The 14,166-nt window shown below is 46.2% G+C and overlaps 1 protein-coding gene across 5 annotated transcripts in view; it reads left to right on the forward strand.

Annotated features, from left to right (window-relative positions):
• Positions 1 to 14,166, forward strand: part of LOC133140851 (glutamate receptor ionotropic, NMDA 1-like) — a 35,670-nt gene that overhangs the window by 10,490 nt on the left and 11,014 nt on the right. For all 5 annotated transcript variants that reach the window (XM_061261104.1, XM_061261106.1, XM_061261105.1 and 2 more), the window contains 13 exons: positions 226 to 400; positions 1,361 to 1,505; positions 1,962 to 2,048; positions 2,579 to 2,714; positions 3,073 to 3,200; positions 4,430 to 4,594; positions 4,923 to 5,041; positions 5,251 to 5,363; positions 5,638 to 5,786; positions 6,182 to 6,339; positions 8,274 to 8,435; positions 12,175 to 12,284; positions 13,682 to 13,827. In XM_061261104.1, the coding sequence (XP_061117088.1) occupies positions 226 to 400; positions 1,361 to 1,505; positions 1,962 to 2,048; positions 2,579 to 2,714; positions 3,073 to 3,200; positions 4,430 to 4,594; positions 4,923 to 5,041; positions 5,251 to 5,363; positions 5,638 to 5,786; positions 6,182 to 6,339; positions 8,274 to 8,435; positions 12,175 to 12,284; positions 13,682 to 13,827 (1,793 nt within the window). The remainder of the gene's footprint in view (positions 1 to 225; positions 401 to 1,360; positions 1,506 to 1,961; positions 2,049 to 2,578; positions 2,715 to 3,072; positions 3,201 to 4,429; positions 4,595 to 4,922; positions 5,042 to 5,250; positions 5,364 to 5,637; positions 5,787 to 6,181; positions 6,340 to 8,273; positions 8,436 to 12,174; positions 12,285 to 13,681; positions 13,828 to 14,166) is intronic.

Genomic DNA, 14,166 nt, shown 5'->3' on the forward strand with positions numbered 1-14,166 from the left:
GTTCTGGCTATTGCACTTGCGTCTGTCTAATCTTCCCCTTTATATGTTCACAGAAATGTCAGTCATTGTGCACCAAATCATTGATAACGATAAATTTACCAAATACTTGTATCCGGGCATGCATTGTAGTCTTTTATATGCACATTCCCCGACTGTCTTCCTGTTGTAAGTGTATTCCACAAGGGATGGTGCAGCACACCGATTGTAACGCTGTTGACTGGGCAGGTTTGATCGGCCTTCAGCTGATCAATGGAAAAAACGAGTCGGCGCACATCAACGATGCGGTGGCGGTGGTGGCGCAGTCCATCCAAGAGCTCTTCGAGAAGGAGAACATCACGGAGCCGCCCCGCGGATGCGTAGGAAACACAAACATCTGGAGGACCGGGCCGCTCTTCAAAAGGTGTGCGGGCACGGAGGTTCCCTCGTCACTGACTCACTGACTCAGGCAACCGCCCTCGTTTGTTATGCTGGATTTCGTTTGGCCGTTAAAAAGTGAAGAAGGGTGAGAAGGATAAAGGGTGACACTGTAAATCGTTTCCTCCTGCTGTCGACTTAAGAGAAAAAACAACGACAAACAAACAGAAGAGAGAATGGTACATGGCACAATTGACTAAATAAAACAATTAAAGGGACTTTAATTATTTAAATTAGGGGCTTTACCATACAGCACATACTATAGATGCTTCAGGAAGCGCTAGTGACAGAGGTTTTGAGGTTTTTAGAAACATATTTCTTCAGTGTAAGGATAAAGTGGAACTCCTAAGGCTAATGAGAGAAGGCTTTTTAAGGCGTAAGTAGCACTTTATGTTATATATTTATTAGCTTTCTCTTGCAGGCTTTTAGCTCTTTGCTGCCTTTGCAAGAGAACTGTCCTGTCAACTGGAGCCAGGCGGATTCAAGATTCTGATTCTTGATCTAGTTGAATTAATGAATTGAAGGCTAGGCAGCGTTCCAAGTCTGGAAGTAAAGGCAACTGTATTGATGTGGAGTCCTTTTGTCTTTTTTTCCTCGCTCTCCTGGTTTTAACAAATATAAATTTCTGTATTTTTGTCTGTGATTGTATAAAAATAATTTCCACTGATAAAGGAGAAACAATATATTCCCACTGTAAGGTCTGGGCACTGGGGATATGATAATGAGGAAATACAAAGATGTTTGAGAGCTGAAATATGAACAAGCTACATAGAGTTACGGGCCAGATTCACATAAAAGAATATTCGGCCTCGTACCAGAACTACGCTTGGTGTAATGCCATGCTGATATCAATGGATATCAACGTTGTGTTTGTTTCACATTGCTGTGTTTATAAGGGCAGCAGCCCAAAAATTACCCCTCCCTTTCTCTCATCCCGCTGCTTCAGAGTGTTGATGTCATCCAAGTACCCAGATGGCCTAACAGGACGTGTGGAGTTCAATGACGATGGAGACAGGAAGTTTGCCCATTACAGCATTCTGAATTACCAGAAGACCAGGCTGGTTCAAGTGGGAGTCTACAATGGCACACAAGTGCGCAGATTCTTTCAATCTGTCAATCACACCTGTGCGCATTCATACTCCAGCTGGTGTTTTTTCAGTCTAGGGCAAATCAGCCACGGAGTTTTCCAGGCAAAGCTGCAGTAATTCTGCAATCAGTGTAGTGTAAAAAAAAAGGAAGAATAAATTCACACACAGGAAAGCATCTCACAATTCACATAAAGGCATTCGACGTCAAACTCTGGAGCACAATTTCACCCCTCAGGGATCACATATGTTCTGTTTTTAAATGGTTGTTTGGGGCAGACCTTAGGATTTTAACTGGAAATGCAAGAAAGCTTCATGGAGGTTTTTACACTTAAATTTTGTGGACAAGAATACATTGTTTCTTAAACTAGAAGTGATTGTTGCTCTCATGCTCGAGAGAGCCTGATACAGAAGTGGCACTTGTTGGTTAAGCATACCTGACGGCTTCGGTCTGCTCTGCAGGTGGTGCTAAACAGCCAGCGGAAGATCATCTGGCCTGGTGGAGAGACAGAGAAACCAAGAGGATATCAGATGTCCACCAGACTGAAGGTACATTTCTACCTGTCTCCATCCGTCCAACTCATGCCACGCTAGCTTGACACTCGTAACCATTTCCCTTCGATTCCAGATCAAATCTGCATGTTGTTGCTCTCAAACTGTTTTCAGCTAGCAAGGGTTCAGCCGCTGAAAGCTTAGTTAGTTGTAGTTATATTCATGATCAAGGCGTCAACAGTATCGGGCCATGGTTGGTTGTCCTGCTAATGCACAGGGTCACAGTGTAATGATGTTAGCCAGAGCTAACTGTGACCAGCAGAACTACAAGAGAACACATGATTCAGGGAGGGAGGGTTGGGCAGAGGTGTCACTGTGTCATCACTGTGTCATTGCCCCAGAGTGATTCCGGTCCGACTGTGCTCATCTGACACAGGGACTGCTCAGCGATCCAATATATACTACGGAACCGCACACGGCGAACCAGTTCAGAGATAACCTTCGATGTTCTTTTTTAAATCTAATATCTGCCAAATGACTAATGTAATGTAATGTTAACGCAAAAATACTTATTTTTTTGCGTGTAGATAGTGACCATTCATCAGGAGCCGTTTGTGTATGTGAAGCCTACCATGCTGGATGGCACGTGCAAAGAAGAGTACACAGTCAATGGAGTCTTAATTAAGAAGGTTATCTGCACTGGGCCCAACGAAACCATCCCTGGTAAACAAAACTTTGCCTTTCCCATGACATATTTCCTTTCATTCAAGAGCCACATACAATTGCCAGGCAAATACCTACACGTCTAAATGTTAGATTTGTCAGTACATAAGTGCATGTAGAATATACAGTGCAGTATTGCGTATTTGGACTGTTGGTACAATATCTGTTCTTTTGGCTCTGTGCTTCAGCTCATTGGATTTATAATGTAGCAATGAATAATGGGGTCTGTTTATGGGTGCTGGTCAGCATGAGGACCAGAGCTGTGCCAATGACTGTGAAGGAAGGCGTTACAATGGCTGTGAAATAAGAAAAAAAGGACGGGATTGTTCTGCATGTGTTGTGTTTTTTGGTGTTACAGGTCGTCCCGTGGTACCCCAGTGTTGTTTTGGGTTCTGTATTGACCTCTTGATCAAACTGGCCATGACCATGAACTTCACGTACGAGGTTCACCTGGTGGCCGATGGGAAATTTGGGACGCAGGAGCGGGTAGGTTTCCATGGAAACACACTGATTGTGGTTCGCTCTTGATTTGAGTAAGGTTCACTCATGAATTTGCTGAAAAAATCTTGGATTGTGCCGCTATTTAGGGGGCTGGTATTTCTGTTGAGGGAGTAGCCATTAATAATTCATAGTGCCAGGTTTTGAGGCTTGAGTTTGAACCATAACTCTCTGAAGCGGATTAATTTAAGTACCCAAATCTCAAATAGAGAGCAACTGGAGTCCAGTACACACTGTGCTGTCAGGTTTTAGTGGTTATGGGACACTCAGTCCCCTAGGAGTGAGATGGGTGGTAGTGAATCAAAGCTGGGATCTGGTTTGGTAAAGACCCCAGCAGCATCCATGGGCCTGAGTGTAGTGGATCTAGTCTGACTACTCTCATTCTAGTCTAAAATAACTAAAATCACCTCTTAGATGATTTTGATGTCATTAGTCAACCTGGCAACCTCAATGAAATGTTAATGCTAAGATTAAAAAGTCTAATTAAAAATAAATAACATAGTGTCTCACTGGCAACACTTGAACCATTTGGTTAGACAGATTCCATTCCACTGTTAAATCTTTCATTTTTTCAGACATCTTTGTTTTTGCATTTTTCTCAGACTCAGGTGCTTTCATTTGCCGACTGTGTGTGTGTGCATGTGTAGGTGCGTGTGTGTGCATGTGCATGTGTGTGTGTGTGTGTGTGTATGCGTGTGCGTGTGCGTGTGTGTGTGTGTGTGCATGCATAGGTCTATGTGTGTGCATGTGTGTGTGTTTGTGTGTGTTTGTGTATGGGTGAGTGTGTGTGTGCATGTGTGTGTGTGTGTGTGTGTGTGTGTCTGTGCATGCGTAGGTGTGTGTGTGTGCATGCGTGTGTGTGTGTGTGTGTGTGTGCATGTGTGTGTTTGTGTGTAGGTGAGTGTGTGTGTGTGCATGCATAGGTCTATGTGTGTGCATGTGTGTGTGTGTGTTTGTGTGTGTTTGTGTATGGGTGAGTGTGTGTGTGCATGTGTGTGTGTGTGTGTGTGTGTGTATCTGTGCATGCGTAGGTGTGTGTGTGTGTGCATGTGTGTGTGTGTGTTTGTGTATGGGTGAGTGTGTGTGTGTGTGTGTGTGTGTGTTTGTGTATGGGTGAGTGTGTGTGTGTGTGTGTGCATGTGTGTGTGTGGGTGAGTGTGCAGCTTCATAGGTCACTGAGCAGACTGCTGTCTCCTCCTGGTTTCTCTTTGCCTCAGGTAAATAACAGCAACAAGAAAGAGTGGAACGGCATGATGGGAGAGCTGCTGGGCGGGCTGGCGGACATGATCGTCGCTCCGCTCACCATAAACAACGAGCGAGCCCAGTATATAGAGTTCTCCAAACCGTTTAAATACCAGGGCCTGACAATTCTCGTCAAAAAGGTACAGCACAATCTCTTTCAGCATCAAAAAACAACAACATGGCCCCTCTCCCACGTTTTCCACTAATGTGGGAGTGATTTCTCTTTTTTCCATTAAGAAAGAAGCAAAAAAAAAAAAAAAAGGAAAAAAAAGCTTGGCAGTTTCCGACAGCGTGCTGTATCTGTTTATCCTCTGGCGGTTTACACCTACGCTCATGCCAAACATTTAAATATGCTTTTTTTTTCTTCTTGGTCCATTTTCGCTCGACGTGCCACGCTATGTTGTGTTGAGAAGGAGCGCCTTGGCGTGGGAGGTTTGTGTGGGTGACCGCGATCGTGTTATGTTGCAGGAAATACCGCGAAGCACGCTGGACTCGTTCATGCAACCGTTTCAGAGCACGCTGTGGCTGCTGGTGGGTCTGTCGGTACACGTGGTGGCGGTGATGCTCTACCTATTAGACCGGTTCAGGTAAGCCCACAGTCTCCGCTTCCATCGGTCCATCTCCCTCTGTTCCTCCCCCTGTCTTTTTCTCTGCTCTAGTGCCAGAGTGTAGCGGGCTGACTGATGTTGTGAGGGGTTTCGGGGGGTGGGGGGTTTCTCCGGGTGAAGTTGGGCGGGCGGCACGGGCAGGGCTGCGGTGTTTCTCACTCGGCACGTTTCTACGGTTGGTCTCGCAGCCCGTTCGGAAGGTTCAAAGTGAACAGCGAAGAAGAAGAAGAAGACGCCCTCACCCTGTCTTCTGCCATGTGGTTTTCATGGGGAGTACTGCTGAACTCTGGGATTGGAGAAGGTCAGCAGTGTGCCGTTTACTTTGCACTGCAGATTCTCCATGCCGTGAGCTTACTGTTCTTTGGACTCAACTTAAATATTTGTATGTGTACCTGTGTGTGTGCGTGTGTGTGTAATTGTTATGTGCATACATTTGTGTGTGCATGTACGTGTGTGTATGTGTGTGTGTGCATATACGTGTGTGTGTGTGTGTGTATGCCTGTGTGTGTGTGTGTGTGTGTGTGCGTGTATGTGTGTGTGCATGTACGTGTTTGTGTGTGTGTGTGTGTCTGCAGGTGCACCACGCAGCTTCTCAGCTAGGATCCTGGGCATGGTTTGGGCAGGGTTTGCCATGATCATTGTGGCATCCTACACTGCCAACCTCGCTGCCTTCCTGGTGCTGGACCGGCCTGAGGAGCGCATCACTGGCATCAATGACCCTAGGGTGAGTAATTACTTCCTGCGCCACAAGGGGGCGACAGTGTACAGGGCCTGTAACGCATACGCTCTGTAATGCACTGGTTTGAAACCCGAGTGAAAATAAAAAGTTGGCTGTTAGACCCTTGACCCAGCTGATCTTGAATGAGAAATTTGAAAAACTACTGGAAATCGTGTAAATACTTAAAAGGCTACGTAATATAATCACAGTTTATCGTCGAAAGATGTCCTCAGAACCTTTCGTTTTCATTATCATTCGTCTATTTGTTTACTCATTCACTACTATGTGGCGATCTAATTTCATTACTTATCGCGGTCGACGCGGACCTGAGTCGAGGTCCGCACAGACGCCCTGCGTAGACGCAGCTCGTGATCCCCGCCCGCGCTGTGTGTGCCCCGCAGCTGCGGAACCCATCGGACAAGTTCATCTACGCCACGGTGAAGCAGAGCTCTGTGGACATCTACTTCCGGCGGCAGGTGGAGCTGAGCACCATGTACCGCCACATGGAGAAACACAACTACGAGAGCGCCGCTGAGGCCATCCAGGCCGTGCGCGACAAGTGAGTGATCCACCAGCAGGGGGCGGTGGTGTGCGGTCACGTCATTATTACTGAATTACTGCAGTCCACCAGGAGGGGGCGGTGGTGTGCGGTCACGTCATTATTACTGAATTACTGCAGTCCACCAGAAGGGGGCGGGGTGGAGCGGTCACGTCATTATTACTGAATTATTGCAGTCCACCAGGAGGGGGCGGGGTGGAGCGGTCACGTCATTATTACTGAATTACTGCAGTCCACCAGGAGGGGGCGGTGGGGTGCGGTCACTTCATTATTACTGAATTACTGCAGTCCACCAGGAGGGGGCGGTGGGGTGCGGTCACTTCATTATTACTGAATTACTGCAGTCCACCAGGAGGGGGCGGGGTGGAGCGGTCACGTCATTATTACTGAATTACTGCAGTCCACCAGGAGGGGGCAGTGGTGTGCGGTCACGTCATTATTACTGAATTACTGCAGTCCACCAGGAGGGGGCGGGGTGGAGCGGTCACGTCATTATTACTGAATTACTGCAGTCCACCAGGAGGGGGCGGTGGGGTGCGGTCACTTCATTATTACTGAATTACTGCAGTCCACCAGGAGGGGGCGGGGTGGAGCGGTCACGTCATTATTACTGAATTACTGCAGTCCACCAGGAGGGGGCGGTGGGGTGCGGTCACTTCATTATTACTGAATTACTGCAGTCCACCAGGAGGGGGCGGTGGGGTGCGGTCACTTCATTATTACTGAATTACTGCAGTCCACCAGGAGGGGGCAGTGGTGTGCGGTCACGTCATTATTACTGAATTACTGCAGTCCACCAGGAGGGGGCGGGGTGGAGCGGTCACGTCATTATTACTGAATTACTGCCGTCGACCAGGAGGGGGCGGTGGGGTGCGGTGACATCATTATTACTGAATTACTGCAGTCGACCAGGAGGGGGCGGGGTGGAGCGGTCACGTCATTATTACTGAATTACTGCCGTCGACCAGGAGGGGGCGGTGGGGTGCGGTCATGTCTTTATTACTGAATTACTGCAGTCGACCAGGAGGGGGCGGGGTGGAGCGGTCACGTCATTATTACTGAATTACTGCCGTCGACCAGGAGGGGGTGGTGGGGTGCGGTCATGTCTTTATTACTGAATTACTGCAGTCCACCAGGAGGGGGCGGGGTGGAGCGGTCACGTCATTATTACTGAATTACTGCCGTCGACCAGGAGGGGGCGGTGGGGTGCGGTCATGTCATTATTACTGAATTACTGCAAGTTCTTAATAACTCTTAAAGACTTTTTGAGACAATGAAGGTGGACTCATGCATTTCTGTCTGTGGATGAGAAAATATTTCAACTGCGCAAGAAAGGGGGTGTCCTTATGATGTTTTTCCCCTTCAAAAAAATCAAGACAGTGTCCTTGCTACACTGTTTTTTTGGACTGTTTTCTGTTGCCTATCTGCCTTGTTATTTGTCTTTATGTTTTTCATTGTTATGGTTGATGTATTGCTGCTTTGTTATATTTTATTATACCTTAGAAAAACTGTAGAAAATGAAAAGTAAAAAAATGTAACTCAAGTGTATGAATATTACATGCTGGCATAATTCCATGTACTTGAACGTGGACTGTTTGCTTCTCTGTAATCTACCTCTGTTTTTCTCACCCCTTTATGTCTGGCTGAGAACCCTTTCTCAGATTGAGCCTGGATATTGAACTCCTTAAAATGATACCCAGTGGGGAGGGGGGACCGCTTGTCCGATGATGGACTTCAGAATGGCGGAGGTTAATGATGATGGTGGTAGACGCTGGTAAACCGTACTTTGTTATAACCCACTGTGCTCTCCATTGTCACCCAACCCTCCCCCACACATCCGCGCACACCCACACACACACCTACACACACACACACACGCACACGCACACGCACAAACGCACACACACCCAAACATGCACATCCCCTGCCTGCAGTAAGCTGCACGCCTTCATCTGGGACTCTGCGGTTCTGGAGTTCGAAGCCTCACAGAAGTGCGACCTGGTCACGACGGGGGAGCTGTTTTTCCGCTCCGGTTTTGGGATCGGCATGCGGAAGGACAGCCCCTGGAAGCAGAACGTTTCCCTGGCCATTCTCAGGTCAGTCCCCGGGGGCGCCAGGGCACCTCGCCTTTTCTCCGGCTTTTCGCACTCCGTGGCTGCATGTCTCCCTCCTCTCCATTTCCCGTTTCGGTTTTTTCCTACGGCGCCGTGAAGAAGGGAGGAAGTGTAGCTTTCCAGGAACTGGGTACCTCTTGTAACGCTGGAGGTTTATCTCAGGCTTTGCCACCGTACCCTTGAGAAAGAGGTACTTTAGCTGCATCGCGTCGGTGAAACAGGGTGGCCTGTAGCGTAGTGGTTAAGGTAAATGACTGGGACCCGCAAGGTCGGTGGTTCAATCCCCGGTGTAGCCCCAATAAGATCTGCACAGCCGTTGGGCCCTTGAGCAAGGCCCTTAACCCTGCATTGCTCCAGGGGAGGATTGTCTCCTGCTTAGTCTAATCAACTGTACGGGGATGATCTCACGGGTGTACCTGATGCTGTGCGTTGTGGCGCCCAAACTGTTCTGATTCTGTTGAACCAAAAAAGTGTACAACTTTTGTGCAAACAACAAATTTGTACAAACATTGTATCTTTGAGACTTACAAAAGGAAGTGTTTATGACCCAGTTCTGGAGAACAGGCTGCAAGCCAGCTGAGCTTTCTTATCAGCTGGGAATTTAGACTGGTTTGCTGATTTAACTCATTGATTTTAGTATATAGATCCAGGTCACAGACAGCGATTCATTCAATTCCAATTTCTTAGTACAATATGCAGTTTCAAACTGCAGTTTTTATAGTCCGTTCAATGAAACTGCAATGAATATAGAGGCTTTTCAGAGTGTGATGATAAACAAAATGTATTATATGTTAATAACAAAAATATATTTATCTGAGAGGTTATATTATTTATATTATTTATATTTATAATATTTATTGTGTTTGTCCACTGTTTGCTAAGATTTGGTCACTGGTTAATTCATTCACTTCCATATCTTCTCAGTTTTTTATTATTGTATACACTTTTGATCATGAAGATGGAGTAATGTATCCTTACTGTCAAATATCTATGTGTCAGTTTAAAAATACAATTTGGAAGAGTAAATGCATAAATGCAAAAGCATGACCATATTTATTTTATGGTCATCAAACAATTGTAGATTTACTGAGATGCAGTCTGTTTTATTGTCCACCCTAGATTCATTTTCTATCTGAAATCCTAGCTGATTTTCAGATTATTTTATTTTTATTGAAGCTTTTCAGTTTATGTACTGGGAGTGTAACATTGCATTCACCTGTGGGGATTTTTAAATAAACTAGTCCACTATAGCAGTCATAACAGTGATTTATGTTCTGATAATGAGTCAGACATTCAGTTCATGAGAGCTGCAATATATTGGAATTGCCTCCAAAGACTGTATTACCAAACTGTAGACTGGTTTCTGATAGAATATTCTTCTCTTTTAGGATTCCTATGGGCAGCATATGGCTATATCCCCACGCAGCTGCACTAATTTAGCTCTCTGGTTACCTAGCCAGCTCCCTCATGAAGTAGACTAGCCAACTAGCTTATTAGATCATTTATCAAATTCAAATAACATTAAAATAGGTTACTAGCTGAAACTTTGGAAGTGAATGTATCCAGTTAGCCAATACGACTAATGTGAGAATGCATTGGGTTGGCTAGTTTACTCTTTAGCTTCCCCCTGCTGCCTAAAAAGGAAATCATACTTTTCCTGGTCAGTCCAGCAGATTGGGTCTATTCATTGGCTCAGGCGGTAAGAGCAGTCACCGGGCAGGTTAGTGCCTGGTGCTGCCATGGCAGCCAATCGCCATTGGTGTGTGTGCGTGTGTATATGAATGGGTGAATGAGAAGCATCAATTGGGAAGGATGGGGTGGAAGCATCAAACTGGGAAGGATGATTGACTGCGTACCAAAGTGATTTAAAAAAAAATCTTTTTTCAACCCTCTCCTCTCCTGTCATTGTTCACCCCTTTCTCCACTGGCACTCAGTTTATCTTGTCTTGCCACTGAAAGGGACAAATCATTCGGATCAGTAATTCAGCGTACTCCGTTCCACCAAGACTTGTTCAGAAGGTTTCATTTACTGCATGAACTGCACTTTATTTCTCACACACAGTTAAATGTCCAGTGTTAATTCAACAGGGAGGTGATTTAACACTGAACACTTTACAGTGCACAAGTGCATACATACTGCATTTCTAGTGCCTTGACTTGAATTTCATTGTTTGTCCATATCACAAATAATAAACCTATTTAATTATGCAATGGGTAGCACTGCCGTCTCACAGCAAGGAGGTTGTGGGTTCAAATCCCAGTCAGCCAGGGCCTCTCTGTGCGGAGTTTGCATGTTCTCCCCGTGTTTGCGTGGGTTTCCTCCGGGTACTTCGGTTTCCTTCCACAGTCCAAAGACATGCAGGTTAGGCTGATTGGAGAGTCTAAATTGCCCGTGGGTTTGAGTGTGTGAGTGAATGGTGTGTGTGCCCTGCGAAGGACTGGCGACCTGTCCAGGGTGTATTTCACCCAATATATGCTGGGATAGGCTCCTGCCCCCGCGACCCTGTTCAGGATAAGCGGGTTAAGATAATGGATGGATGGCAGTAGACAACTATTGAAGATTTAATTTATTTTTATTTTTATTATGATTCCATTAATAGCTATATTCTGTTCCAGAGGTGGGTAAAAAGCAAAAAGAGCAATGAAAAATAAAAAACCTGTCAACAACTCCTTCTCAATTATAAAAGAAGTTCTTCTGATATAAATATAAAAGGCATATAAATAAATGTATTTTTTTCTGTCTCTAAGCTTTGCTGTGAAGGTGTGCATTTGTATCACTGCGCAGTGTAACTCTGGGGAGCTGCTGAGAGATCTTGCTGTAGAGTTTGCTTCAGTGTGTGGAAGCATCCAGCAGCCGGGGGTCATTCCAGTCTCTATTTTATCCTTCTCATCGTTCCTCGCCTGACCCAGAAATCAAGGTCCGCCATCTTTTAAGGACATTCCAGCCTGTTAAATGTTCCTGAAAGGACCTAGGAGCCAGGAGCTAGGAGGCTCCTGAAAGATTCTTGAGCAAGGAATCATCCTTAGCGGGAGTTATTTTCTGGAATGTGTGACATATAAACGATCAATCTGTGGATCCACCTCTCCCCATCAGCCACATCTGTAACTGACGTGGCTTCAAACTGACATTTGAAAGAGTAAGGGCATTTCATTTGTCTAATTTCTCAGTCCTTGCATCCTTACCTTACTTCCTTTTCTTGCAATCTCCAATGTTGGCACCAAGGAAAGGAAGCAAGGAGGTGGAAATAAGTAATTGAAAAGAGCCCCTGGCATCAGATGACGGCGGAGATGAGTAGCACTGATGTAATGGGATACCAAGGAAGGGAGGGTCAAGGGCTGCCTGTAAAAAGAAGAGCTGGCTGCTAACGTATGCTTTGGAGGAGAGCAAATGCTCAAAGGCCTACAAACCCTGCTGCAAAATTGGATTCAGCTGGTCAAGCCTGGTATAAGCTGGTAAACTAGCAGCTTTGGTAGCTTTTTTGAGCTGGTAGCTTGGTCAATAAGTCTTGGTTAGAAGTGGCAGTATTAAACTTGGTCAGATCCAGTTGTAAGTGTCACAGATTTTCCTGTTGTGTTGTCATGACTGTTTGGAGAACTGCTAATATTTTAAAAGTGAGAATTGATCTAAATTCTGTGATTAGGCGTTTCTCATTTTTTGCATGTGTTAACAAGTGTAATCCTGCCCCCTCTCCCCCCCCCCCCCCCCCCCCCCACCCCGCAGTTCCCATGAGAACGGCTTCATGGAGGACCTGGACAAAACCTGGGTGAGATACCAGGAGTGTGACTCCAGGAGCAACGCCCCAGCCACACTCACGTTCGAGAACATGGCAGGTACAGTACGCTCGCTCCGCTGTAGAGCCAAACGACCAATGGGCCGAACGGGCCGAAGCTTCTCTGTCCTGCTCCCGGACTCTGGTCCGCACTGAAGGAAATGTGCAGTGGGATTAAGTCTTTTGATTGGTTTGTGTTTATCAGTGGAAGTACAACCAGGGCTGCTGCGTAGAATTCCGGGCCCAGGACAAAATTGTATTATGATACTATTTTCATACTATTGGGCACCCCCTACCTCCAGTGCCTGGTACAACATAACCAATCTCCCCCCCCACCCCCCCCGATGGCAGCCCTGAGTACATCTGTATATATATGAGTACATACATATATACTGGTGTAGACTGAGCCTAGTGTGGGTGTGAGGATTTCAATGACATCGAAAAAATGAAATCAAAAGAAAATAGGCCGAAGGCAATGTTATTTTGTCTATTAAATTTTATTTGTCTATTAAAAGCAAATTATGCAATTCAAGGCATTTGGCATATGGCTGATATGGGCACAGAGAAGGATGTCACACAATGAAGAAGAGTGGAGCGTTATATTGTGATGTCTGTAAGCATTTGGACAGTAACAGCGTAGTCATTTCTACATGGTTCACTCCAAATGCGTCTAAATACCCTCAAATTAAAGTGTCAGCTTCAACTTGAGGGTATTTACAGAAGGAGTGTATTTACTCTGTAGGAGTTAAAACATTTTTGACTGTCCAAATACTTGCTGACCTCACTGTATGTGTTGTGGAAATATCCAGACACAGGAGCATATACTTAAGTATATACTATAAGTATATTCTTGGTGAATGGCAAGTTTACAAATGTAGTAATTCTAAGAGCTGTAGGTTCTATTGATCCATATTGCACAGTAGTTTATGACTTTAAAGCCTACCATCAAAAAAAACTGTCTTTTTTCAAAAGAGTGTTTATTCATTTTTTTGTTTGTGCAAAAGCTAATGACTAGTTATGAAGCGTTTAAAAGCATCACACAACTCGGTACAAGTCGGGTCACTGTTCTGCTGTTTCGATTTTTCATGGCTTACATAAACAGTCATTAGCTGTTGTGCCTCCAAAACAAACCGTTCAGTTCTTGCATAATGACGGTGCGCAGATGGTATTCCTCAGATATTTATTTGCCGACGGAGCACCTTTCTCAACCTCCTGTAATTTTCCGTCATATTTTTCCTGTCCAGTTACAGCTGCTGGGAATTCTCAGCATGGTCTCTTGCGCTATTTTTAGAAAACAACACAGCAGCCTCTTGGATGATTTGACATTTGCTTCGGTGTGTTAAACGCTCGTGGACACCGGTGAGGGGGATCAGAGGAACAGCTCTGAGAGTGTTAGTGACGGTGAGCCTCAGGGGCTGAGGATCAGGAATTGACTGCCCTCGTCCGCTTGCCTCACAGGTGTTTTCATGCTGGTTGCCGGCGGAATAGTTGCCGGCATCTTCCTCATCTTCATCGAGATCGCCTACAAGCGGCACAAGGACGCCCGCAGGAAGCAGATGCAGCTGGCCTTCGCGGCTGTCAACGTCTGGAGGAAGAATCTGCAGGTATGACCTCCACCCGCCCCTCCGCCCGCCTCTCAAACTGCCCCGCCCTCGTCTTGGGCCCTCAGAGCGGAGAGGGGCCAAGCTGGGCCAATTAGAGGGACCCCCACCGGGTTCACTGAGTTAGGACATGGCAGGAGTTATCTGCCTTTCCTCTCCCCCTCTGAGACCGGACCTGTACTGAGGTCAGGGGCGCATGTGTAGACTGTTCTGGCACGAGGGCGTCAGGCTGGAGAGAGGCTCACGTCCGCTCAGCCCAGGCTCACCGCGCGGCTGGGGTCCAGGGCCGCAGCCATGACACAGGGTCAGGAGAGAGATAGACGACTGCAGCCTTCCTGCCTC

This window comes from Conger conger, chromosome 11 (genome assembly GCF_963514075.1).
Source record: "Conger conger chromosome 11, fConCon1.1, whole genome shotgun sequence".
NCBI classification, from domain to species: domain Eukaryota; kingdom Metazoa; phylum Chordata; class Actinopteri; order Anguilliformes; family Congridae; genus Conger; species Conger conger.